Here is a 27,727-nt window from a genome sequence, read left to right as displayed (position 1 = left end):
AGACAGAGACAGAGCGTGAACAGGGGAGGGGCAGAGAGAGAGGGAGACAAAGAACTTGAAACAGGCTCCAGGCTCTGAGTTGTCAGCACAGAGCCTGACACGGAGCTAGAACCCACGAACTGTGAGATCATGACCTGAGCCGAAGTCGGATGCTTAACCGACTGAGCCAGCCAGGTGCCCCTATATTCCTTTTTAAATACTACATCTTCAAAGTCCAGAGTATGTTTTCGCACCTAAAATGAGTACATTTCAAATCATACCAGTCACATCACATGTGACTGGTGGCTACCATATTGGACAGTGAAGATACAGTCTGTCACCAAGTCCTTTGAGTTTTACCTCCTAAGTATCTCTTAATTCCTTCTCTCCCTATCTCAACTGCCATCACCCTGAATAAAGATTACTGGTAACTTGTAGCCTTTGTCCCATCAGGTCACACTATGGCCAAAATGATCTCTGCCAAATCTCCTTTACTTCCACCCCCTTATCATTTACTCTTCCTCCAAATCTCATCATTTCCTTGGGTAAGCCTTTCCTGATCCTCCTCCTCTAGGTCAATTCTGTTACCTACTGTTTTTTTGTTTTTTAAGTTTGTTCATTTATTTTGAGAGAGACAGAGACAGTGCTAGCAGAGGGAGGGAGAGAGGGAGAGGGAGAACCCCAAGCAGGCTCTGCACTGTTAGCACAGAGCCTGATGCAGAGGTCAAACTCACAAACCTCGAGATCATGACCTGAGCCTAAACTAAGAGTTAGACATTTAACCAACTGAGCCAGACAGGCACCCCTGTTATGTACTCTTATGGCACTATGTATACCTTCTTTTGTAGCACCTAGTTTACTTTCATTTGTGAGTCCATAGCACTTGTAAGTTCCAAGAGCCAAAACCACGATTTTTCCCCCTCTAACAAGAGTGCCAAGCATAATTACTCAACCAGAATCTGTTAAATTAACTAAATGAACTTAACTGCCCTCCTTTATTTAAAATGCAGTAGTCCCCAATATAACAGTGTATTGTTCAACCCTTAAACACTGTACTGGGGGGCGCCTGGCTGGCTCAGTCGGTTAAGCATCTGACTTCGGCTCAGGTCATGATCTCACAGTTCGTGGGTTTGAGCCCCATGTTGGGCTCTGTTCTGACAGCTCATAGCCTGGAGCCTGCTTTGGATTCTGTGTCTCCTTGTGTTTCTGTTCCTCTGCTGCTTATACTCTCTGTCTATCTCAAAAATAAATGTTTAAATAAACAACAACAACACTGTTCTGGGATTTTTTCCTCTTTTTTTTTTTTTTTTTTTTTTGTCTTACATATGGGTAAGAAATGTTCTCTTCATTGTTCAGAAGACTTTAATGAATTCCCTTTTCCTACTGAGATAAATTTCAAATTTATAATCTGTCATTTGAGGCCCTGTATAATCTAATCCTGAAAGTATCTATCACAATGTCAAATGAAACTGCCAAGTTGTATTCCCCCTAGTCTCTAAATACGCATTACCCTTAGGAGCCATCTTTCTATTCATTCAATAAGTGTCTTTAGTATATTGCCAGATAATGATCAAAGCCAGTACTATACAGTAGAACTTTGTATTCTACTGTATATCTTTTTTGTTCTGTGTGTATTCTGTTCTCTGTATACCCACCGGCCACTTATGCCTGTTAAGCCCTTGAAAGTTCGCTGTTGAGCACTTGAAATGCGAATAATGTTGAGGAACTGAATTTTTTATTTTGGTTAAACTTTAGCCACACATATAGCTAATGGCTGCCATATTGGATAGTGGAGATCAAGGGAATGGGGCACGCATTATCTGCCCTCATGGAGTTCATGCCCTATCATGTGGCGATATAGTCAGTAAATAAATTGTATCAGATGGTGATACATTTTGCAGGAAAATAAAATTGGGTAAACAGAGGAGATGTATATGTTTGGGAGGAGCAGAAAATGTTATTTATAGAAGATAGGAAAGATGTTAATTATAAGCTGATGTTTGAGCAGAGACCTGAAAAAAGTGAGAGTGAGTGCAAGCCATATGGGTGTATTTAGAAGTGTTCCAGAAATAGAGGACAGCATGTACAAAGGACCTGAGGAAGAAGTGTGCTTGCCCTATTCTAGAAATAACAAGGAGACCAGTGTACCTAGATTGAAGCTACAAGGTAGAGCAGCCAAGGACCAGACCAGAAAGGACTTTATTGGCTGTTGGGGACACTTAAGCTTTTGCTTTGTGAGACAAGACACCATTGGAGGATTTTCAGCAGGGGAATTTCATGACCTTAGTCTTTAAATGGATCACTCTGGTTATCATATTGAGAATAGATGTATACTTACATACCAGAAATGTCCTTTTGAACAAGACAGATGGCTATTAAAATGTTTTGTCTTTCAAATCTTAATTCACAAATCACCTCTTTTACTTGCTTTTCCTAAGCCTAATCATAAAGAAGTAATTATTCTTTTTTGTTAGTGTATCACAGTTCTGTATGTTGATTTTTTTCAGTAAACTATAAATTCTCCAGCAGCAGTGATGGTAGCTAGTATGCCACAATGCTTGTAAATATTTATTGGTTGAGTGAATAATTACCTGTAATTACAACTAAAATCATAGAAACACTTTCTTGAATTTTAACATGAAATAATATTTTGATGAAAATATTGCTCTACATTTGCCTTAGAATTATATCTAAATACAGTAATAAAAAAATAGCAGTGATAGTGTTCAAAGCATTGTCTATAGTCATTTAATCCTCACACAACTCTGTGAGTAGGTATTATTATCATCATTATCTTCCAGATGGGAAACGGAGACTAATAATGGTTAGGTAATTTCTACAAGATTATAGAGCCTGGATTTAGATTCATTCAACCTGGCCTTAGTGAACTCAGTTAATTTTTTTAGTAGGTCATAACCAGTAGAATTTGAAAAATAATTTTGGGGGCCAACATAGCATCCCCAGGTATTAGCATTTATTCTGAAAATTCTAACCTTTATTCTGACCACTGTTCCATTACTTATGAAACAAAAATATGCAAAATTCTGATGTTCATTAATCTATTTTTAGAATATACATGATTATGTTAATCCATTTAATTCATTTTTTCATAAGGAGAAGCAGAATAATGGCATATTAATGTAAACCTACACTGAAAATAAACTTTGTGTTTTTCTCCCATTTAGGGCATGTATATCTTTGGGATCGAGAACTCGAGCCATTGGAAATGCAGCTAAGAGCCAGGTAAATTGTTAATGTAGATGTTTTGACTTACAGGAAGAATTAATGGAATCTTGGTAATTAAGCTTCCACTTTATGTAGTTAAGAGTGAAAAAAGAGGAAGGGAAATTGGACAGACCTTGATGTCTTTGTATTTTAATAGATATATTTTGCTTTGGGGGTTGCAAAATATTTCTTAAATTTTATTAAAAAGAAAAAAAGTCTTTTTAGAATTGTGAAGTTAGGATGTTGCTACCCTATGACACCACTTTTTCCCTGTATGGTCACTTTTCTATGAGGTGGTATCCTATCTAGTATATACACTTCAATAAGTAAGTGATGTCTTACTGCAAAAAGAAGGTAGGAAAGATGGAACAACTAATTTCCAGAGTAACCCAATGTAGCTACTTTACATGGAATCAGTTTAAGTATCATATTTCTAGGCTTCTGAAGTGTTTGTAAGTGGAACATTTACTTTTAATATTCCTTATTACAGGTTCATTTTCCTTGGACTTTATTTCCCTAAACCAAAAGCCCTTAACAATTACTTCTTACATTTTAATGTGTACCTGGGTTTTTTCCTCATAAAATAACTTTAATGGGACTTTTTTCCCTCATGACTTTGTAGGAGTAATTAACTCCTTTATCTAGGAATTTCTGCTTAAGATTTTGTCAAGGTTGTCTTCTAATTGGCCTATATATGAAACTGTTTATCTTCTCTTCCACTTTCATACTGTATGTAAACAAATGTTGAGTTTGTTTCAAAATGACTTCTTCACTAAAGTTTACATTTCATATTCTGTTTGATCTTCTAAGTTGTATGATTGATATCAGAGTCTCTGAAGAAAGCAAACTAAAGTTATTCCTGTAAAGAGACCAATGTGGTAATTGAGCATCCCTGTAGCATTTATCTCGTAATTGAAGAGCAAGATCTATTTGGCTTTAACTAAGAGGACAACAACTGGATCTCAGTAATATTCTATAGTTTGCACTACATGTTCTAGTTAAGAAAAAATTACTTTCCTAAAATATAAGCCATTTACAAATTAAGACACTTTAATTTAGCATCATGCTCCATAAAAAGTTTAAATTTACTAGCCTTGGAGCAGTTCTCAACAATGAGAAATTTCACAGAGAAGAAAAGAAAATTTGTGCAATAAGGAACAGTTTCAATAAAAACACAGTAATGAAAGTGGAAGGAAATAAAAAGTACTAATTCACTTAAAGCAAAAGTGTTGAGGGAAACCATAGAGATGAGTTGTAGATTGATTTTCACTATTATTTGAAAACCTTTACACTTCTGTTCTTTTTTGAAAACATTAATTTTGAGTCTACATTCCTAGGATAGGATAATTTGAGGAGCAATAGTTAAGATGCATACATTCTTTAAAAATTTTATTTTATTTTTGAGAGAGAGAGCATGAGCGGGGAAGAGGGGCAGAGGGAGAGACAGTCTTAAGGAGCCCAATGCAGGGCTCAATTGCAGAACCCTGGGATTGTGACCTGAGCCAAAATCAAGAGAATCCGATGCTCAACCACCTGAGCCATCCAGGCACCCCTAAGGTGCACACATTCTTACTGTATAATTTTACTAGTAGCTGGAAGGCAGATAAATGAATGATTGTGTGTAATTCTAAACTTAAATGTGTAGAATTGGTGGTTTAAAAGTATAGCATAGTGTTCATTTTGCATTCATTAAGTAATTGATAAAGAAAAGTGTTTACTGTCAACAGATAGTCACGAATGTAAGAAATACAATTCATGGCTTCAAAAAGCTTCATGGGCGATCCTTTGATGATCCCATTGTGCAAACTGAAAGGATCAGGCTTCCTTATGAGCTGCAGAAGATGCCTAATGGAAGTGCAGGAGTTAAGGTAAGCTTTATATTCCCAGAGTACAAACATTTAAATTCAAGAAAACAAATACAATATTTCCTATTTGTAATTTAACTTTTTTTGTCTGGACACAGTACACACGTACCAAGGTATAGACAGTTTTTGTTGTAATATTTAGTGAGTGCAAAAAAATTCTAATTAGATAACCTTTTAAATCCAAACAGTACTTTTATTGTCAAGAAAAAATGATCATTATTTGGAGAACTTTTAGAAGTGAACTGTTTTCAATTTCAAGCGATAAAGGCAGAGGCATAAGTGATTTAGAAAAATAGACCCCAAAGCTATATTAATTGCTATATTAAAGCAAACTTCTTCAAAGTGAGAGATGGATTCTTGGTTTTTAATTCTACATCCCGAGACAGTAAGTTATAGATTGGTTAACAAAACATGTTTCTGTTGATTTTTCAAAAACTAACAAAATACCTCAAAACACATAGAGTTACCATGTGACCCAGCATTTTCACTTAGTTGTATACACCAGAGAATTGAACGATATGTGCACACAAAAACTTGCACATGATTATTCACAGTAGCATTATTCGTAATAGCCAAAAAGTGGGAACAACCCAAGTGTTCATCAGCTGTTGAGTGGATAAAGAAAATGTATCTATACAATGGAATATTATTTAGCCATAAGATGGAGTGAAGTACTGACACATAATTCATACAGATGAATATGGCACAAAATATAACACACATAGATTGTGCTACTTGAGAGAGAAGCTCTTCGTAACTCTTCGAGTTTAGTGTTTTGTTTTTAATTTTTTTTTTTTAACGTTTATTTATTTTTGAGACAGAGACAGAGCATGAACAGGGGAGGGTCAGAGAGAGGGAGACACAGAATCTGAAGCAGGCTCCAGGCTCTGAGCTGTCAGCACAGAGCCCGACGCGGGGCTAGAACTCACGGACTGCGAGATCATGACCTGAGCCGAAGTCAGCCGCTTAACCGACTGAGCCACCAGGCGCCCCTGGAGTTTAGTGTTAATAGAGTAAAATTGAGTCAGATGCTCAACTGACTGAGCCACCCAGGCATCCCTCTTTTATTTGATTTTTTTTAATAAGAAATTTTCTTTTTCCTTCCTTTCCCTAAAATTGTAAAACAAAAGCTTTCATTTTAAGCCCAGGAAGAGTTCTGACTTTCAAAAGAAAGATTATTTGATCTTTTTCTTATTCATTATGTGCTTGGAAAGTGAATAAAGTGAATAAAAATTGCTTTTGTGAGAGGTGGGGATCTAACACAGGAAGACATTTTTGAAAACAATTTGTTTAATATAATCTGTATAAGGCACTTGAACTTTAGAAATAAGAGGTTGTAATATTAGAATAATCTTTTCAGAATATAACTTCCATGGGCAAAGACTACCTTTTTTCACTTTTGTTTATCCATCATGTATAGAGTAGATGTACATGTTGGATGAATAAATGACTTAATAAATATCTCAACTTGTGGTTTTAGGTGCGGTACCTAGAAGAAGAGAGACCTTTTGCAATTGAGCAAGTTACTGGAATGCTGTTGGCCAAACTTAAAGAGACTTCAGAAAATGCTTTGAAGAAACCAGTGGCTGACTGTGTGATTTCAGTAAGTTTTACTTCAATAATGAATACTTTTAAATCACACTTTCCAATATATTAATTTTATGTTGAAATATTTTTCTTCCCTTTACTCTTATTTAGTAATAATCTATTCTTTTAAAAAAAAAATTTTTTTTTTACGTTTATTTTTGAGAGGCAGAGAGACAGAGTATGAATGGGGGAGGGGCAGAGAGAGAGGGAGACACAGAATCCAAAGCAGGCTCCAGGCTCTGAGCTGTCAGGCCAGAGCCCGACGCGGGGCTTGAACCCACACACTGTGAGATCATGACCTGAGTGCAAGTTGGACACTCAACCGACTGAGCCACCCAGGCGTACCGTGAATAATCTAAATCCATTTTTATTTTTACATTTTAAAAAGCCCACCTTATTTGATAAAGTTTAGGATTGAGTTTCCCCTAAAGTCCATTGTGATAATCAGCGAATCTTAAAAAAAACCTATGTATGTGATTAGTGACTGCTATACCTGTCCCACTTACCCCTAAGAATCTTTCCTGGTCGCCATTAACTTCTCACCTGTAGGGACCTTAACATTTTATGGCAAAGTTGAAAATTTCCAGCTAGGTATTTGAGATAATATATGTTCTGTATCAAAAAGAAAAATTCTTTTTTAAAAAAATTGGATATATTTAACATGTTATACTTTCAGAAATTTCGATATGCTTACACAAAACCATCATCAATCACTATCAGTACAATAAATATTTATCACTCCCCAGAATTCCCTTGTGCCTTCCTTAAAAGAACAATTGTTTACAGATAAGGCGTGCAACATGATGCTTTGACACACATACACATAGTGAAATGATAATGATTACTGCAGTTGAGCTAATTAACATACCCATCTCATGTAGTTTTTTTTTGTTTTGTATTTGGTTTTTTGGTGGCAAGAACACCTGAGATGTACTTTATTAACAGATTTCCAATATACAATAGCAATATTACTAACTTTAGACACCATGGGCTGTACATTAGATTTCTAGAATATATTCATTCTGTATAACTGAAGCTTTGTACTCTTTGGCCAGTATCTCCCCATTTCCTCCACCTCCTAGGTCATAACCACCACTCTACTCTCTGCTTCTGTGAATTCAACTTTTGTAGATTCCACATGTAAGTGAGATCATGTATATTTTTCAGAAAGAAAAGGTCTTTTTTAAGGGATTTCTTCAAACATTTCATCATTTACTCTATCCCTTGAGATCATATTATATATTGATAACTTTTTTAAGTTACTTGTCATCACCTAAATGTGAATGTATTCTTAATACTATTGACTTTGACTATAAAAGTTCAAGAGTCTCATGTTACCAGAAAAAAAGAACCAGATTATGAACTCTTCAGTGAATTTAGTAATTAGATTTTTTATAGGGATTTAGAACTTTTTTGAGAGAAAAATAATGGAGCTTAGTATTTTGTTTTCCAGCCACTTAGTAATAGCAAATAATAGTTTACCATTGGCCAGGCACTGTTACAGGCACTTAATGTGTATTAACTCATTTAATCCTCAGAACTACTCTGTGAGGGTAGGATTTTTTTTTTTTATTTTTTTTAATGTTTGTTTATTTTGACAGAGACAGTGTGTGAGCAGGGGAGGGGCAGAGAGAGAGGGAGACACAGAATCTGAAGCAGGCTCCAGGCTCTGAGCTTTCAGCGCAAAGCCCTATGTGGGGCTCGGACTCATGAATATCATGAGATTATGACCTGAGCCAAAGTTGAACACTTAACCAACTGAGCCACCCAAGCACCCACAGGATAGGATATTTTTAACTCTAGTTGTACAGGTGAAGAAACTGAGACACAGAGATGTTAACTTGCCCCAAATCAACAGAGCTGATAAGTGGTAGAGCCAGAAATCAAACCCAGATAGTTCATTCCCAAGCCTCTGCTTATAATTTTTCCATTACACTGCCACTTGAAAGTATGCATCAAAGTGGTATCAGTTTTAAAAATCCATCTTAAATTCAAATCCATCCCTATTAACTATACTTGATAACATTTTCACATCAGAAATTAGTGTCAGAAGAGAACATTATGAACTTCTCAGCCATTATTTACTTTGTAGTTGATGCAGTAGACTCATTGTGAACTGCACCAGGGGAAGTATTTTCTGCTTTATGCACTACTATATCCCTAAGTGGCTAGAAAAGTACCTAGTACGTAAGTGCTCCATGAGTATTAAATGAAGCCTGTGTTATAATTTAGATTTTTGTCAGAAGGATAATACCAAATTAGGATAAACAAGTTTATTGAAATTCAAGTTCTTTTCCTGTTGTTAATAGGAGTTAAATGAAATTTCTAACTTCATAAAGCAATAAAATTGGAGGAGACAATTTACTTAAAATTGGAAGAGCCCCAAGTCATTTTGTACATGAGTATACTTAATTAGCTTCTTAGAAATCTGTCTGTAGACACAAATCAAAGAGCTTCTTAGTTTGATAGAACTAGGTAAATCTTTTTAATGTTTACTTATTTTGAGACACAGAATAAGAGACACAGAGCAAGGCACAGAGCAAGCACAGGAGGGGCAGCAAGAGAGGGAGAAAGAGAATTCCAAGCAGGCTCTGAGGTGTCAGTGCAGAGCTTGAACGAAGGAACCATGAGATCATAAGCCAAAATCAAGAGTCAGATGCTTAACCGACTGAGCCACCCAGGAACCCCTAGAACTATGTAAATCTTAACTATAAATTTGAGTTTCAGTTTATGTTTTAATAGTAATATAGTTAATGTTTTTTGTTGATTTTAAAAGAAACGTATGTTCCTTGTAAATCTCCTGCAGTATAGTTCCCCCCTCCTTTTGAGATCATAGCCATTGTAAACCTTTGGGTATTGTATTTTTCTGAGTAGCCTATACCTACACAAAAATCATGCTACACATGTCCTTTTTTCTAATGTAGTATAGATACTGTTCCATGACAATTCATATCTGCCTGATTCTAACAGCCACGTAGGATTCCATTATATGGATTTACCATGATGTAGTTAATCAATCTCGTTTTAATAGTCTTGGGTTTTCAGCCTTTCATTGTTAAAGATGAACCAACATATTTTTTTTCATAGAGCCAACCAACACAAGAAGGATTTATTGAACATATTTGGAAACACTGCATTATACCATCTTATTAATTGCTTTAAATTTGTGTTCATACTTTAGGTCAACACTTGATAGTATAGAAATTGCCAAACTTTAAAAAAAAGAAAGAAAACTAGTATTTTTTCTTGTTTATTTAAACTAGTATTTTTTTCTTATTAGAACACCATTCTTTGCCTTAAGCTGTAAATTTTATTACATTTATTTTACATTTTTAATTGATGAAATGTTTAAAATCTGTTACATCAAACTAATATATTAGTGTTTTAAAATACCAGATTCCTAGCTTTTTCACTGATGCTGAGAGAAGATCTGTGATGGCTGCAGCCCAGGTTGCAGGTTTAAATTGTTTAAGGTTGATGAATGAAACTACAGCAGGTGAGCACTTTGGAATTTAAAATCACTGTCAGAAAAATACCGTTCTAGTTTTTTCTAATTAATATAAAACATTTCTCTTTCTTTTAACTCTATTATGTACTAGTTCCTGTAACCTTTTGTTTAGGAGTACAGTATTTTGGCAGAAGTTAAACGTGTCTTCTGTTCGCAATAAGAATCATCTATGTTACAGAGTTATGGGTAGAAAAGAAATAAAAATCAAGTGATGAAATGTTAATTTACCTTGAAATTAATATTTATATTCTTCTGTGTGTTAAAGTGCAACATCAAAGTGACTTATATCTTGTTTTCCACGTGATTGCTATCTTGACATTAACCTAATTTCTTTGTTCTTACACAGTGGCACTAGCATATGGAATTTATAAACAGGATCTTCCCCCATTAGATGAGAAACCAAGAAATGTAATATTTATTGATATGGGACATTCTGCCTACCAGGTCTCGGTTTGTGCTTTTAACAAAGGAAAACTTAAAGTAAGTAAATAAATGATTTGCTATGTATTAAGTTTAATGGTTAAGAGCATGTAAGACTATATAGAGAACCTTAGTGCGTGAGTTTAAATCCTGGCTCTGCCACTTAAAAATTGTGACCTTGAGCAAGTTACTAACCTCCTTAAATCTCAGCCTCTACACATAAGGGGATAGTACCAGGAATTTCCTCAGAATTTTTGAGGACAAATGAGTTAATATATATAAAATGCTTAGAATGCCATAGAGTAGATCCTGTAATATGTATTGGCTATTTTTATTGTCAAGGTGTTAAGCAGCTATCAGGGAGCATTAAGTACACCCTATCCATAAATACATTTAGGAAACACTTTCTAAAATGATTCTATTTGTTTTTGTAAACCTTCCTATCCAAGAGTTTTAATCATAAGTTTCTGTAGTGTGCCATTGTTTAGTTCTAGTGCTTACCATTTTATAGTTTGTATTTATTTATTTTTTAAATGTTTAATTTTTGAGAGAGTAGTGTGCATGCACATGAGTGGGGAAGGCGGGGGGGGGGGGGGAGAGAGAGAGAGAGAGAGAGAGAGAGAATGAATCCTAAGCGGGCTCTGCACTGACAGCAGAGAGCCCTATGCGGGCTTGAACTCACAAACTGTGAGATCATAACCTGAGCCGAAGTCAGATGCTTAACCAACTGAGCTACCCAGACACCCCTCTATTTGATTTTATATTCATTTTTATGTTGATTATCTTATCCATACTTACGTTCTCGTTCTCTCTCTCTCTCCATTTATTCACATGTATAGAATTTACTTAGAAGATGAACTGCTTTGGGTTATCCAACACCTTTTAGAGCCTTTTGTCTCATAGTTTATAGTAACATCCTTGTAAAAACTTGAGAAAACTCAAGGGAAATGACTCATAATGAATTAGTAAATTAGTTTAATCTTTGGTATTTAGTCTTGAATTTTAACTGAAAAACATTTGCTTTCCTTTTTGGTATATACCATAGAGTAGCCATATTGTGGCCCTTCTGTCCAGGAGGATGCACATTGGCACAAGTCACATACCAACACAGTTTTGGATTTAATTCGGGGTAGTTCTGGACCTAGGGAGAAGTCTTTCCGTGGATTCTCCATGCTAGTCTGTGGGATGACCTCTCAATGAGATTATACTTAAAACCTTCTGTAGGGTTTACTGTTGTTCTACCACATATTCTTGTGAGAAAAACCTGATGAACCACATCAGCAGTGGAGTTCTATTTTTTTACTGGTGACTAGCATAAGTAGTCATTTTTGCCCTCTATCCTCAGGAGAGCCACTAGATGTCTTGCTCCTGTGTTTTCAGTGGTTATAACGTTGAAGTTCTGTGACTTGTCTGCTCCTCTTCCATCCTTCTGCTATATTATTATATCAAATTCTTGTCTTTCCTCTTTTTTTCTATTTTATTTTTCTGGTCTTTCATGTATTTTTTTGTTCCTTCTATATTTTTATTTAAAAAATTGGTTTTTGTTTTTGTTTTTTTTAATAGTAGGCAGAAAGCCTAATTCCTGACCTGTAAATTGACCAATTGTAGTATTTTAGATTTAATCTTTTTTTTTTTTTTAAGATTTATTTTTAAGTAATCTCTACACTCAGTGTGGGGCTTGAACTCACAACCCTCGGATAGGAGCCAGGCACCCCTAGATTGAATCTTTGGATTGGCTTTTCTTGGCTGTTTTGTTATGGTTACATGCGTAGGACTCTTTCCTTGCTCTCTTAAACTTGGTTTTTGGCCTACATGTTGAGTGCATTGTAGAACGAACAGATGTGAGATAATGAAATTTTAATTATTGTAATAACGCCGTTATTTCAGAAATAGAATTATAATTATGATATATGGATCTACAACCCAAAGCAGATAATTCAGAGTGGGTGAGTATGTTGGCTAAATATAAGTGATAATTAGTATAAGTGATAGGAAGTTTTGACAGCTGTGATTTTTGACAAGTGCTTTGGTTTTATTTGAATTTTAAAAGGTGTTTTCTTTTTGTTTTTTGTCTTTTTGTGAAAGCATTTATATTTCTGAAAATTCAGTTCTGGTGTTTTGATTAAATAGGTCTTGGCTACCACTTTTGATCCATATTTGGGTGGCAGGAACTTTGATGAGGCTTTAGTAGACTACTTCTGTGAGGAGTTCAAGACCAAATATAAGATAAATGTGAAAGAAAATTCTCGGGCCTTATTGCGCTTATATCAGGAATGTGAAAAACTGAAGAAGCTAATGAGTGCAAATGCATCAGATCTTCCACTGAACATTGAGTGTTTCATGAATGACCTTGATGTTTCTAGTAAAATGAACAGGTACCATGTATGTTTTCAATTTAAATAAAGTGTTGGCTACTTTTATGTTTAGATCATGTCTGATTTTTTTTCATTCTGTAATTTTAGAAGATATACTTGATTTTTGTATCCCAAAATGATGAATTTTATTTCATTTTCCCCCAGGGCTCAGTTTGAACAATTATGTGCTTCCCTCTTCACCAGGGTTGAGCCACCATTAAAAGCAGTAATGGAACAAGCTAGTAAGTGTAAATTACTAGATTAACCATCAAAATTGTATTATGGCATTAACTCACTTTAATGGGGTAAGAAATGGTAAAAGCAATTAAAACTTCATTTGTTTTTTGAAGATTTGTTTTTCTCATTTTACAGAGGAAAATGGCAATATGAATCTGGGCTTATGAGAGCAACTCCTGGCTCATGTTCTAGTTTGCATCATAAGTCTAATACTAGTTATATTTGGAGGTGTTTACATGTAAGCATATAGTGAAGTCTAAGATGAAAATAAAATGTAGAAAGAGAACATGATTGCTTTTTGTTAAGGTTTTTTGGTAATCAGTACCTTCTGTGGGTATTTGTGAGGTAGAAGTTATAAAATTGAAGAGCCCATGAGGTACTTGTCTGTTCTTAATGTCATCTGTCATCTGGACCAAGTGCAGTGGCTGACACATGGATATTATTACTTATTAAGCTTTGCCTTTTTCCAAAATTTGTTTTTATCTTCTTTCCATTTAGTCTTGTTTTGAGCAAATAAGATATCTACTTAAAAAAAAAAGTACTTTCCAAGGGCTTTGTTCATATTTTTATAAAGACTATCTTATTCTCAATTAAAAACATTTTGTTTTTCAGACTTGCAACGTGAGGACATAAGTAGTATAGAAATTGTAGGGGGAGCAACACGAATTCCTGCCGTGAAAGAACAAATCACTAAGTTCTTTCTTAAAGACATAAGTACCACGTTAAATGCTGATGAAGCTGTTGCCAGAGGATGTGCATTACAGGTATGATTATTAATTCTTTTTTTAGAATGTATATTTTGCCAGAAATGTGATTTTTTTAGAATGTATATTTTGCCAGAAATGTGATGACAGGCCTAAGGGGACCTTTTGTATTATCTGTTCCAACCATTTGTCAGGCTAAAAATATATTGAAATTATTTCTGATAAATAAGACTTGTGTCTTTCCAATTTATGTTTTTAAACTGTCCTAGGACAGTATGTACTGTAGTGCAAGAACATTTACTTTATGATTCTTGTAATTATTCACATTTAAAATTCTTTTTTGAGATTTAAAAATATTTTATATTTTGTAAGGTCATAAAAAGTACTCTGACACTTGTAAATTTTAACTAGCTGTTACCAAAAGACAATTTTAAAAACATAATTTTATTACAAGGACTTTATTAAGCATTTCAGTCAGGGTAGCCTGCGGTATGTTTTGTGTTTGTTGATTTAAATATGGTATACATCTTATTTTCAGTGTGCGATTCTCTCACCAGCATTTAAAGTGCGTGAATTTTCTATAACAGACCTTGTTCCCTATTCAATCACATTAAGATGGAAGACCTCTTTTGAAGATGGAACTGGGTAAGTTACTTTTAAAGCCTTGTTAGAGCTTGTTGTAAATAACCAGTTGAACCTAATTTTCTCAACTAGAGGAATTTACACTTCTAATACTCTCAAATACTTTTAAGTATAATGTTAGAAGAAAGGAACTATATAAAATAATATATAATCTATAAACCATGATGATATATTTTTAATTAGTATTTTATTATAAAGTAAATCGTTCTTACATTCAAATAAAAATCACAAGGTGGAAATATAAAAATTTAAAAACCTGCATCTGCCATACCCCAACTGCTACTTAGCACATTTTACAGAGGTAACTATTGTTAACAGCTAGGTTTCTATCTTTCCAGTCATTTTCTTTGTCAAAAATAAAAACATGTACTTTGTTAATACATACATGATCATCTGTGTGTTTCCAGTGCACCTTGTTTTTTTAAAATATGTTATATATTACTTTTCCATGTCAACAGTGACTATTTTCTCAGCACTCGTGTGTGCCGTAATTTAACCAATACACTCTGGAGTCTTATTTTTTTCTGTTTCAGGCAGTGCTAATAAGAACATCCTCATACACATCTCCTTGTTTAGTTGTGTTTGGTATATCTGTAAGATAACCGTATAAGACTAAAATTGACCCAAAGGATATGAACATTACTATAACTAGTACTGCAACATTATTCATTAAAAGGATTATACTAATTTATATTCCTTTTAGCATTGCTGTGATTATCTGTTACAGCTTATTTTCTCCTGTGCTTTTAAACATAAGATTCTGAAAGTGAAAATAAGTACTTTGGTATTAGATTTGCATTTCTGACTATGAGCCACAATCTTTTCATGCTTTTATTGACACTTATGTTTCATTTTCCATGAACTGGCCAGGATTTAAATAGCTTGCTTCCCTACCAAAATAAAAATTTATGTTTCAAATAATATATTTGACTGCTTTTCAGACATAATTTGTATAATAAAATAAACCTGTTTTTAGTTGCTTTTAACTTTTTAGTTTTAAGTTGCTTTTAAACTTTTGCCTTTGCTCTATATATTCATACCCCAAGAAGCTAAAATTTTACACAGATTCTAAAAATAGATTGATCTGAATGTTTTGCAGAGCATTTAAATGGCATGTATTAATGTCAATTTTGAGGCAAGAAATGCTGTTATTTAAAGTTAGTTTCATGGGCGCCTGACTGGCTCAGTCAGAAGACCATGCGACTCTGGATCTTGGGGTTGTGAGTTTGAACCCCACATTGAGTGTAGAGATTACTTAAATAAGTACTTAATTTCAGTTAAAGATACAGTGATCCAGAAAAAAATTATGTAAGAAACCTATGGAGGAGTTAAATTGAAAAGTAAATCTATCCTAGTGATTACAATAAGAAAGTAGGGGCGCCAGGTGGCTCAGTCCCTTAAGCATCTGACTTCGGCTCAGGTCATGATCTCATGGTTCATGGGTTAGAGCCCCGCATCAGGCTCTGTGCTGACAGTTCAGAGCCTGGAGCCTGCTTCAGATTCTGTGTCTCCTTCCCCTCCCCTGCACATATTCTGTCTCTCAAAAAAAAAAAAAACAACTTAAAAAAAAATTTTTTTTTAAGAAGTAAAAGATAATGTAGGTCCTTAAAAACTAGAATAGAGGGAAAGGTCCATGAATGTGGGATTTTCAAACCTTATAATTAGGGTTGACAATACAGTATTATAGAGTGAGTTTCTGGGCCACTAAAAACAAATAGTTATAAGCTATTTGTTACATTATTTAAGGAATAGGAGTTATGTAGGTTTTTTTTTTTTTTTTTTTAATTTTTTTTTTTCAACGTTTATTTATTTTTGGGACAGAGAGAGACAGAGCATGAACGGGGGAGGGGCAGAGAGAGAGGGAGACACAGAATCAGAAACAGGCTCCAGGCTCTGAGCCATCAGCCCAGAGCCCGACGTGGGGCTCGAACTCACGCACCGCGAGATCGTGACCTGGCTGAAGTCGGACGCTTAACCGACTGCGCCACCCAGGCGCCCCAAGTTATGTAGGTTTTAAAACCTCCTCTAACAGAGAGGAAGGTTTTCTTTTTTTAATTAATTTATTATTTATTTTTATTTATTTTTATTAAATAAATATATTTATTATTTTTTAATTAAATATTTTTTTAAATTGTTTTTAATGTTTTTATTTATTTTTGAGACAGAGAGAGAGCATGAGCAGGGAAGGGGCAGAAAGGGAGGGAGACACAGAATCCGAAGCAGGCTCCAGGCTCTGAGCTGTCAGCACAGAGCCCGACGCGGGGCTCGAACTCACGAACTGTGAGATCATGACCTGAGCCAAAGTCAATCGCTTAACTGACTGAGCCACCCAGGCGCCCCAAATTTTTTATTATTTAGTAATAAAGGACATTATTGTATCATTTGTAAAAATTGGAATATGGATTGTATGTTAAAGTATCAGTATAAATTTATAAAGTTGACAGCTGTACTGTAATTATTTTAGAGCATATCCCTATTAGGAAGTACACACTGAAGTATTTAAGGATAAAGAGCCATAATGTATGTTAACACCCTCCATTGATTCAGAAAAAAAATACACACGTACGGAGTGTGTTGATGAAACAAATGGAATAAAATGCTGACAGTAGTAAATCTAGGTAAAAGATATACAGGTGCCCCTTGTTCCTTGTCCTGTTTTTCGTTTTGGTTTGTTTGTTTTTTCCCTAGCTCCCTTAAAAAAAAAAAACCTTTATTTGGAAATAATTTCAAACTTATATACCGGAGCAAAAATAAAAAGTGTTATATGTAACAAGTATTTTGGAAACTAATAAATAGCATTTGGTCCTCGTATGGGAGCAAAAAACTAGCCCTTGTGTATTGGCCTCAAAATATACCTAATCTCAGTTATTTTTTCTTTGCTTGATAAGATAGAATTGTCTGTCATACTATGACAGACATTCTAAAAACTTGGAGCCATAGACCTACCAAAATGCATATTCATAGCCAAACCAGTAATTCTTTTTCTTTATATTTGTGCATAGAGGTCTTCACGGTTGCTGCTATTGAATTAGGAATGACATGGATTCTGTAATTAGATTCAGATGCAACTTTCTATTTGTTTTTAACTGTTTTCTCCATTTTAGGGAATGTGAAGTATTTTGTAAGAACCATCCTGCTCCATTCTCAAAAGTCATTACTTTCCACAAGAAGGAACCATTTGAACTAGAAGCATTTTATACTAATTTACATGAAGTGCCTTATCCTGATCCACGAATTGGTAAGAGAACTCAAGAAAAAAATTTCATAAACTTTTGCTTTTTATAAATATATTAATATTTGAATCAAGGAAGTAAATAAATTGATATTTCAGCCAAGCACTGGATTTTTAGAGAAAGATATTCATACTTTTTCTAAACACGAACTTTTAGTGCTCACAGTATTTCTGGAATAACAGCAAGTTTTGAGTATTTTTTAATTCGTTTTTACTTCTGTATTTAAAATGCTCTGTAATCTGCCTGAAAGGTTTGGGTGAGGGCTATTTTTTATGGAAAGACTCCGTAGTAAGTTGAAATTGTGTTGCCAGACTGACTGTATATGACTCTAAATTTATGCTCCCTGGCAACAACTAGAACGAGTATCATTGGAGCAATATTAAGTGAGAATCAGGGACTGTAATATCCATTTTAGTTGGGTAATCTTTTTTAGATAAAAAACAAGTATGATTTTTATAACATTTACAAGAGAAGGAATCATATGTAATTTTTTAAATTTTTTGTATGTACTGCTTTATTGATAGGCTAGAAAGGGAACAATGTGAATATTTCAAATATGTTATTGAAAGCAGTAAAAATAAATTATTGAAGGTGGAATTAATTTGCTAGGGATTCTGTAACAAAATACCACAAACTGAGTGGCTTAAACAGTAGAATTTATTGTTTACAGTTCTAGAAGCTTCAAGTATGAAATCAAAGTGTTGACAGGGTTCCTTCTGAGGGCTGTGAGGGAAGGATCTGTTCCAGGCTTCTCTCCTTGGTTTGTGGATGGCTGGCCATCTTCATGTTCACATGACATTCTCCCTGTATGTGTATCTGTCTGCAAATAAGGATACCAGTCTTGGATTCAAGTCCACCCTGATGACCTCACTTTAACTTGATTCCCTCTGTTTAGACCCTGTTTTTCAAATAAGGTCACCTTCTGAGGTACGTGAGAGTAGGACTTCATATTAATGTGGGAGTGGGAGTCTCCATTCAACCTATAATAAAGGTCAACCAAATTTTTTAGTTTTCAGTTTTTCTGCCTAGTATTCTCTTTCTACTATGGATATCATTATATATTAAGATTTTTCAAAATAAAACGTTTCTTAAAGTGAAAAGTTAATATGATCTCTGTAGGTATTAGTATCTGAGTAACTTAGCAATTTTGCTATAGGGCAAATAAAAATTGCTTTATTTATGAATTACCAAGATGATTATAGTGTTACAAAGCTTATAACAAAAGTATAATTCCATTTGGTTTTCAAACTCAAGTTGAATTGTTATTTTGGTTTTAGAATAGCAGTATTATAAAATACTTAAAAATTACATTGCCTTGAGTCAGATTGTCCTTGGTTGAAATTCCTACTTACCTTTGTCCTTGCATTAAAGATTTTGGTCAGGCTGCTTAACCTTTTCTGAAACTTAGTATTAAGTTTATTAAGCTGTAAAAAAAAAAAAAAAAAAAAAGTGATCTAGGATCAGTGCCTTTCTCACAGTAATTAATCTGGATGTGATGATAATTTTATCATTATTTGCCAGCATCAAAATGATAATAGTCAAATTATTGAATGAACAAATTGAATAAGTTAATCAGAAGCCCATGTGCTGATAAAAGCTCTTTTTTCCTGAAGGGAGCTTCACTATTCAGAATGTCTTTCCGCAGTCTGATGGTGATAGTTCCAAAGTGAAGGTTAAAGTTCGTGTTAACATCCATGGAATCTTCAGTGTGGCCAGTGCATCAGTAATTGAGAAGCAAAATGTAGACGGGGATCACAGTGATGCTCCTATGGAGACAGAAACTTCATTTAAGAATGAAAGCAAAGATGATGTGGTATGTAGAAATCCTATTGCAAGATTCCTCTAATATTATATATAGTTTCAAGGGGTGCGTGGGCAGCTCAATCATCCGACTCTTCGTTTCAGCTCAAGTCATGATCTCACAATTTTGTGAGTTTGAGCCCTGCATTGGACTCTGTGCTGACAACTCTCGCTCTCCTTCTCTCTTTGCCCCTCCTCCACTCACACTCTCTCTGTCTCTCTCAAAATAAACTTTAAAAAATGAAAAATTAGGGGCGCCTGGGTAGCTCAGTCAGTTGAGCATCTGACTTCAGCTCGGGTCATGATCTCACGGTTTATGGGTCCAAATCCCACGTTGGGCTCTGTGTTGACAGCTTGAAGACGAGCGTGCTTCACATTCTGTGTCTTCCTCTCTCTCTGCCCTTCCCTTGCTCACAATCTCTCTCAAAAAGAATAAATAAACTTTAAAAAAATGAAAAACTAAATATTATATATAGTTTCTTAGTCATAACATACTTAATGATCAAAAATAATCTGAGGTTTTGTTCTAAAGTTCTGTTGTAGGGATCAGTGTAAACTTTTTTTTAAATAAAAGCATAAAAGAATAATTTTAAATGATCTACACTTTTCACATTTTAAACTCTTTAGAGGTTTTGCATCTTTTTAATAGCCTTATATTAAACACATATGTGTGTTTGGAGTCCTCTTTCCTAAATTCTTCTTTATTTCCATTAAAAACACGTATTATGGTTAGCTTTTTAGCTTACAGATAAAACCAATTCAGATTGATGAATTTTGAACTATATGTGTACCTATTTTTAGATTGATAAAGCACATGGCTAATAAAGAATTTTTCTGGGCTTGGGGGTATCTGTGGCAGTTGAACAGAAGAGTGTACTATGCATTCAGTAACGTTAATACAGATTCTTGACAATTTATGAAAGAGTTATGTGACCCTGGCATTATTCACTCTTGGTGTACTATAGATGCAGGAATTTTAAGTGAACATGATTATATTCCATTACATAGAGATTTTATCTTTTTATATGTATACTATTTATTTTTTTTTTCAATGTTTATTTATTTTTGGGACAGAGAGAAACAGAGCATGAACAGGGGAGGGTCAGAGAGAGAGGGAGACACAGAATCGGAAACAGGCTCCAGGCTCTGAGCCATCAACCCAGAGCCTGACGCGGGGCTCGAACTCACGGACCGCGAGATCGTGACCTGGCTGAAGTCGAACGCTTAACCGACTGCGCCACCCAGGCGCCCCGATTATAAGTTATTTTTAATGGCATATGTTTTTTCCAACCATAATTGGAGATCTGCCCTAGATTTTTTGTGTATTTGTGCATATTAAGAATGGATTTTGTTTTTTGTCAGATTTCAAGACCATTTTTCCCTTTTGTGGAGTTCATCTTTCTGTCTGTTTTTATTAATACTCTAAAATCCTGCACATTGATCAGAATTCTCCTTAATGTACTTCATTTAAGGATCATAGCATTTTCTTTCTTCTTCCCATGTATTATTTTGCTATTACATCCTTCCTTGAATTGAGGAGAAAGAAATGTCCTGATCTGTTAATGAAAATACAGTCAATTTTTTATAAATTAGAATAATAGGTGAAAAGTTAGTTTTATTTTTTTTGAAAAGTTAGCTTTCTTAATTGTAGTTCACAGTAATTTAAGTCAGACATGTAAATTTTTAATCCATTAAGATTTATTTTTACTAATATTGAGAGCACTCTGTATGCCTCTAGGATGAATTCTTCATAACCATTTCTGTTTTCTTCACCTTTGCTGAGACCTTTATTTTTCTCTATATCGCGATTCTGGAGCACTAAAAACAATAATACGGCACCCATTTTTTCTGCTTCCCCTATTTTGTCTATGAGCTTGAGGTTCAGTTAATCTGTCCTTGGGAATAATTTGGATGTGGACTTAAAGGACTCAGTTGTGAATAAAAGGTATGAAATAATGACATTTGCTTTAGCTACTCAGAGACTTACTTGCTTATCAAGAGTGTTCTGCCTTATTGGAACATTTCCAAGTAGTTGATGTTCCCATATAAGGGATTTCTTCTAGATAAGTGAGATGTTCCTAAATACTCCTCCTACAATATATATAATCAAGGATAAAGGAAGGTTAACATTATGGATCCTATCCTTGGTGTTATTGGCAAGCACATTCCACATATATTGTCTTCTTTTAAATCCCTAGCACAGCTGATACAATAGGTGTTGAATAAATTAGTTTATTTCCAAATCATTGCTAACAAGGGGTGACGTTGAGTATCCTGTGTAGAAAACATGCCATGTACTGTATTTCTTAGTGGTTTTCTCTAGGATTTTTTAAATTCTGTATCCAGAAGTTTAAAACCATAAGGCTTACACTCCACTATAAAGTCATTTCTCCTTTCCTCCCAAAAAATGTGAATCAACTCAGACTACACTTTGGAAACTAATTGTTTCAGTTTTAGAGGAGAAAATAAGAGGGTTTTTACTCTACCTCAGCTGCTGACACTGCTGACTCTGATATAAAGAAACCCAGTGAGCAGCAGCAGCAGGAGTCTTTTTTTTTTTTTTTGTACATGAGTCAATTTATGAAATTATGGGCCTCATTTTTTTTCATTAAAAATTAACATAGCTTTGATTTTCCTAAAAAATAATAACAGAGTGCTGACTTTTCTTCAATATAAAGATGTCTCAGAAAATTAAATTGATACTGCTTGGTGTATACTAATTTTAAGAAGTTATCACAGCCTAGGCTTTATCACAAAACCAAAGATCAGAAAGACTGTGCTATTCATCATACTTCTATACCTTGATTTTACTATTCCTCAACTGTTGGCCATTTGAGTGGTTCATCTTTTTATTTATTTTTTCAAAATATCTAATTACTTCTATGCACCAGGCACTGTTTTAGGCACTAAGGATACAGTGGTTAAGCAAAGAAGAAAAGGTCCCCGCATCCATCTGTTACCTACATTCTAGTGGGAAAAGACAGGCTAGAAGCAACAAGATACTATATAGAGGAAATTAGTGGAAGGGGGGTGCATAGTGGAAATTAACTATGTGATAGTGATGAGGTGAACCACCTGTGAGGAAGGAACAGGTAAGCCAGCCTGAAGGATGAAAAAGCAGTTTGAAGATAGGTAGTTGTCTGGGCAGAGTGAATAACAGGTATAAAGCCCCTGAGGCTGGAAGCTCTTTTTTGTATTCTTTGTTGTAACAAATATAAGGGTAGCTGATAGATCAATAAGATATAGGAGTGGAGAAGGTGGAGAGAGCAGCAAGAAAAAACATTTAAGAAAGGTAGATCAAGGGGCAAATCAGGTTAAAGCCTTTATAGTTCATGAAGATGATTCTGGATTGTATTCTTAAGTGCTTTTCATCCAGCAGATAACTAGAAGCACTAAAATGTGTGTTTGGATATAGCACTGAACAAAAAAAACGATCTCAACCCTCTTGAAATTTAAAATCTATAAGAGAAGCCAGAGTCTAGAGGCACTTCCTTTATTTAATTTCCCCACTATGGATAATATTCCTATGAACATTCTTAAATCATTTTAAAAGGTTAACAGATTACTCTCAAATTAATTGTGAGATGCACGGTTTTCCACTTTTTAATATATCTGAAGTTGGGGTAGGTCTTGCAAATGGTTATTGTTTAACCATTGCTATTGCCGATGGCAGTCATCATGACATAGTTCTCATCACCTGTACGTGTGTGAACTTGGTTGCTCTTCCCAGTGGCATGACTAGGCAATTGCATCCCCTTGACATTTGTCAACAAATTGTTAAAAGACCATTCAAGGAAGGAATTCTCCTGTTGTTGTCTGAAAGCAATCTGCTGACTACTTTTGGTAAGATAAAACACCATGATGAAACTTGCAGAATAGGTATCAGCGGCTTATAAGAAAATACTACAGACCATACCTAGACCAAACTTTTTAACGAAAGCTGGGTCACTAATGCCTTTGATGGCACAGAGGACAATACTGTGTAGATAAATACATTGAGAACTGAATTTATTTGAAAGAGTTGGGTTCTGAATGTGAAGTTTTAGAAACACCTTAACCACTTTATATTGTTTATCTTTCAATATATTCACAATAGAAGAGTTCTTCAAATAAGTATAAAGTAAAAATGCTAAGTGATCAAGCATTTTGGCCACTTAATTGGTAGCATTTTTTTCTTATTAAATAGAGTTAACAATGTATTTGTGTCTTACTGCATTACTCCAACTGACCACTATCACTTTTTTTTAACCTGTTTTCAATCAGTGGAGGGAAGTTGTACAGTTGGAAGGTGCCAAGGGGTGAGGTGGGGTGTAATACCAGAAATAATTGACCTTTTTTTTTTTAATAATTGACCTTTTAACTACAAAGAATGCTGGTATAAATTATCTCCCAATTTATTTTTCTCTGGTACAAATAAACATTTATTCATGATCGCCTTTGGGGTATTTTGTATTTGCTTAACTCCAGATATATTAGAAGACTTAAATTATACTGATTCCTGAATTCCAAGCTTTCTTCTTTTTAGGAGGATGGTCATAAGTAAGGTTAAAAAAGACCAGAAAAATCCATTCCTTCTGATTATTTACCAAGTAGAGTCTATTTTGACAGTCATCTTGGTTGAGAATTTGTCTTCTAGACGTTAAAAAATCTTTGAAATTTTTTAATTCGGAGACCTCTACTTTGACAGTTTCAATGTATTGAGTATTTTACTACATTTAAAAATATAATTGAATTTATGTAATACATGTATTTTATATATTTTCTCACATTTGTAAATATTTTTCATATAAACATGTTTCATGTCAAGTTTAATGTTCTTTTTTGTAAGCTTACGTTTGTGACTTTTGGTTGGTGAATTTTAACTTGAGAACAGTTTTCCATTTATTTTGTAGTTATTTGCCTATAGGTGAATGCAACTATTCATTCACATAGCATCAAATAGGTCATTTTATTTTATTGACCTGTTAATCTGTTTATTTGTATTTATTCTCATTTGAAAAACAACCTTCTACTTTACTATGTTCACACTTTTCAAAGCAGGTTTGTACTCTAAGATGCTGTTTATTAATAATAAGGAAGACACTACCAATATTACAAATTATGTATTTTCTTTCCAGGATAAAATGCAAGTTGACCAAGAAGAAGGAGGGCATCAAAAATGTCATGCTGAACACACCCCAGAAGAGGAAATTGATCATACAGGAACCAAAACAAAGGTGTGTTTTATTGTTTTTATGGGGGTGTCTTTTTGAGATTGCTATTTCGAGTTAATGTATTCACTTTATAATGCATACTTTTAATACACTTGATATTTTAAATCTTAGAACTGTGGAAAAGTATAGAAGGACACAACCAGAGTAAATACAATTCAGTGAGTTACAGAGAATTTTTAAAAGAATGAACCTTAACAGTAAAAGTAAAATTATCTCTCTGGTAGGAAAAAAGATGTGTTTTTCAGTAATTTTTTTGTGTTACTAAAAGCCATATAATCCCAGAAAAATAAGAAATGGAATAAGCTAAATGAAGAAAACTTAAATTGGCAGAACCTTGCATCTCAAAATTAACCACTCTAAGCATTTTGCTACATATCATAAAATATTTTGCTTTGTGCAAAAATATTTTTGGAAGTAAAAATTTAAAGGGTAACTTTTATTGAGGGTCATAATTTTACGAGACAGTCATTGCTGATAAAAGGGAGACCATGACCCAGTCACACAGATGAATGTGCTCTAAATATCATCTTCAACGGATTTTTCTAAACTAAGAATTTAATCTGTGTTGGTTAATTATATAGATTTTTTTCCAGAGGTTATAAAGATTCCATTTTAATTCCTGGGCTCTCAAGCAATATACAAACTGAAACCCATTTTTCTAGATTTTTTTATTTTACTTGGTTTTTTAAAATATTTATTGTCAAGTTAACTAACATACAGTGTATACAGTGTGCTCTGTGCTTCAGGAGTAGATTCCCATGATTCATCGCTTACATACAACACCCAGTGCTCATCCCAACAAGTGCCCTCCTCAATGCACATCACCCATTTTCCCCACCCCCCCAACCGCCTTCAACCCTCAGTTTGTTCTCTGTATTTAAGAGTCTCTTATGGTTTGCCTCCCTCTCTGTTTGAAACTGTTTTTTTCCCCTTCCCTTCCCCCATGCTCTTCTTTTAAGTTTCTGAGATCCCACATGAGTGAAAACATATGATTTACTTGATTTTTTTTTTTTTGCTTTAATTGCTTAATAGCTTGAGATATAGTTTACATACCATACAATCCATCCATTCAAGTGTACAAGTAAGTGGTTTTCAATATGCTCACAGTTTTACAACTGTTATCACAATCATTTTCTCAGCATTTTCATCACCTAGGAACTGCCCAACAGTTTTCCAGAATGTTTCAACATGTTACAGTCATGTCAGCAATATGAGGGTTCCAATTTCTCCACATCCTCACCAACTCTTGTTTTCTTTTTGTTGTTTTTTCATTACAGTCATCCCTAGTAGGTATGAAGTGGCATCTCATGATTTTAATTTGCATTTCCATCCCGGTATTTTTTATGTAGAAAGATTTAGTGTACACAGTATAAAATACTATCTGTATTAAAGTAGTCTTTAGTAGAAGGGTAATAGTTTTGTTTGGTTTTACATTTCTGTTTTATGTGAAATCACTTTTTAAATCTATTTTTAAGCTAGTTTTAGAAATTTATACTTCTCTTTTTTTTTTGCAGTCAGCTTCCTCAGACAAACAAGACCGATTAAACCAGACCATTAAAAAAGGAAAAGTCAAGAGTATTGATCTGCCTATTCAGAGTAGCCTGTGTAGACAATTGGGCCAAGATCTTCTCAACAGCTACATTGAAAATGAGGTATATAAATCTGAGTTGATGTTGAAATAAGTGGTAGTATATTCTAAAATCTTTGTAGAGGTCAGTGATTATTCCCCCCCCCCCCCAATTTGGGGAACTAATCCATAATTCTTTTTTTTTTTTTTTAATGTTTATTTTTGAAGGAGAGAGACAGAACGTGAGTGGGAGAGGGGCAGAGAGAGAGGGAGACACAGAATCCGCAGCAGGCTCCAGGCTCGGAGCTATCAGCACAGAGCCTGACATGGGGCTCGAATTCAATTTGTGACATCATGACCTAAGTAAAGTCAGTCGCCCAACTGTCTGAGCCGCCCAGGCCCCCCTAGAACTAGTCCATAACTCATAAAGAATTATTAAATCGTTGAACTACTTTATTTTGGACAAAATATTGAGCTGTATACTATGTTATGTACAGTGTAGCTTTCATCATAGTTATGTGAAAAATGTGTTGTCTTCACTATAAACAGTACTAATGATTCTTACCTGCTTTTACTGTGTAACAGTAACACCCAGCAGACATCACATGGGAAGTATTCGCAGCCCCCCTCTTCTAATGTATTGTTCTTAAAAGTCAAGGCTCTATTCAAAATGTTTTCTGACTTCCATTTAATACTTTTTAAGATCTGTTGTCATTCTTGAAATTTTCTTTACATGTCTGTGTGTTTAATTTTTATAGTCTTTTGAGGAATAGGGTTTTGTTTCTTGACTAGCAATTGTATAAGAAGTAATTTTATGTTTAAAACTTTTATTTAAGTACTAGTCCCTAATTTCTATAGGCTTGGCTGGCATTAAAGAAGGTGAGTTTTCTTTGAAGTGCCTCATATTCTCCCATTTGCTGCACATTATTCTAGGAATTTCTTTGAGATATTTTGACTTTACAGTGCTTGCTCTTTTTAGTACCTACCCATACTGTCTATTCATTAACTATTAAAGGCTGAATTTTCTGTGAAGCAAACATTCCTGGAAACCATGGGTAATTCAGTTTTGAGACTTATCTTCCCAAAGTAATGAATTGTAGGCAAGTGCAGCTATGGCAAATTCTGTGTATAAATATTCTTAAGTATAAGAATGTATAAACTTTTCTTAAGTTTTTAAATGTTTATTTTAAATTCCAAGTGTCAGTGCACTGTAGTCTTCTGTTTAAAATACTGTGTTTCTGTTGAAATGAAAATTTTGTTCAAGTATTACAATCAGATTATTTATTTGCTTTAATTAAAACAATCATGTTTGCTAACTGTTTGAAACACTTTGATATCTTAATTAATCCTCACAACAAACCTATGAGGTAGAAGTACTGTTAGAGATCTGTGT

The 27,727-nt window shown here is 34.4% G+C and overlaps 1 protein-coding gene and 1 long non-coding RNA gene across 6 annotated transcripts in view; one reads left to right on the top strand and one right to left on the bottom strand.

Annotated features, from left to right (window-relative positions):
- Positions 1 to 27,727, top strand: part of HSPA4L (heat shock protein family A (Hsp70) member 4 like) — a 54,066-nt gene that overhangs the window by 9,910 nt on the left and 16,429 nt on the right. For both annotated transcript variants that reach the window (XM_045467957.1, XM_045467964.1), the window contains exons 3-15: positions 3,165 to 3,222; positions 4,932 to 5,072; positions 6,550 to 6,672; positions 10,053 to 10,152; positions 10,511 to 10,644; positions 12,715 to 12,959; positions 13,104 to 13,180; positions 13,788 to 13,939; positions 14,418 to 14,524; positions 17,626 to 17,759; positions 19,368 to 19,567; positions 24,672 to 24,770; positions 26,282 to 26,419. In XM_045467957.1, coding sequence (XP_045323913.1) covers positions 3,165 to 3,222; positions 4,932 to 5,072; positions 6,550 to 6,672; positions 10,053 to 10,152; positions 10,511 to 10,644; positions 12,715 to 12,959; positions 13,104 to 13,180; positions 13,788 to 13,939; positions 14,418 to 14,524; positions 17,626 to 17,759; positions 19,368 to 19,567; positions 24,672 to 24,770; positions 26,282 to 26,419 — 1,708 coding nt within the window. The remainder of the gene's footprint in view (positions 1 to 3,164; positions 3,223 to 4,931; positions 5,073 to 6,549; positions 6,673 to 10,052; positions 10,153 to 10,510; positions 10,645 to 12,714; positions 12,960 to 13,103; positions 13,181 to 13,787; positions 13,940 to 14,417; positions 14,525 to 17,625; positions 17,760 to 19,367; positions 19,568 to 24,671; positions 24,771 to 26,281; positions 26,420 to 27,727) is intronic.
- Positions 18,394 to 27,727, bottom strand: part of LOC123592687 — a 71,414-nt gene continuing 62,080 nt past the window's right edge. For 2 of the 4 annotated variants that reach the window (XR_006709915.1, XR_006709916.1), the window contains exons 2-4: positions 21,542 to 21,645; positions 19,107 to 19,520; positions 18,394 to 18,574 (exon numbers count right to left, since the gene is read on the bottom strand). This is a non-coding gene — a long non-coding RNA (uncharacterized LOC123592687). The remainder of the gene's footprint in view (positions 18,575 to 19,106; positions 19,521 to 21,541; positions 21,646 to 27,727) is intronic. The other 2 variants (XR_006709914.1, XR_006709917.1) reach the window with 1 other exon arrangement.

This window comes from Leopardus geoffroyi, chromosome B1 (assembly GCF_018350155.1).
Source record: "Leopardus geoffroyi isolate Oge1 chromosome B1, O.geoffroyi_Oge1_pat1.0, whole genome shotgun sequence".
Lineage (NCBI taxonomy): Eukaryota > Metazoa > Chordata > Mammalia > Carnivora > Felidae > Leopardus > Leopardus geoffroyi.
Note: the sequence above shows the minus strand (reverse complement) of the source record. Positions and strands in the feature narration are given on the sequence as shown.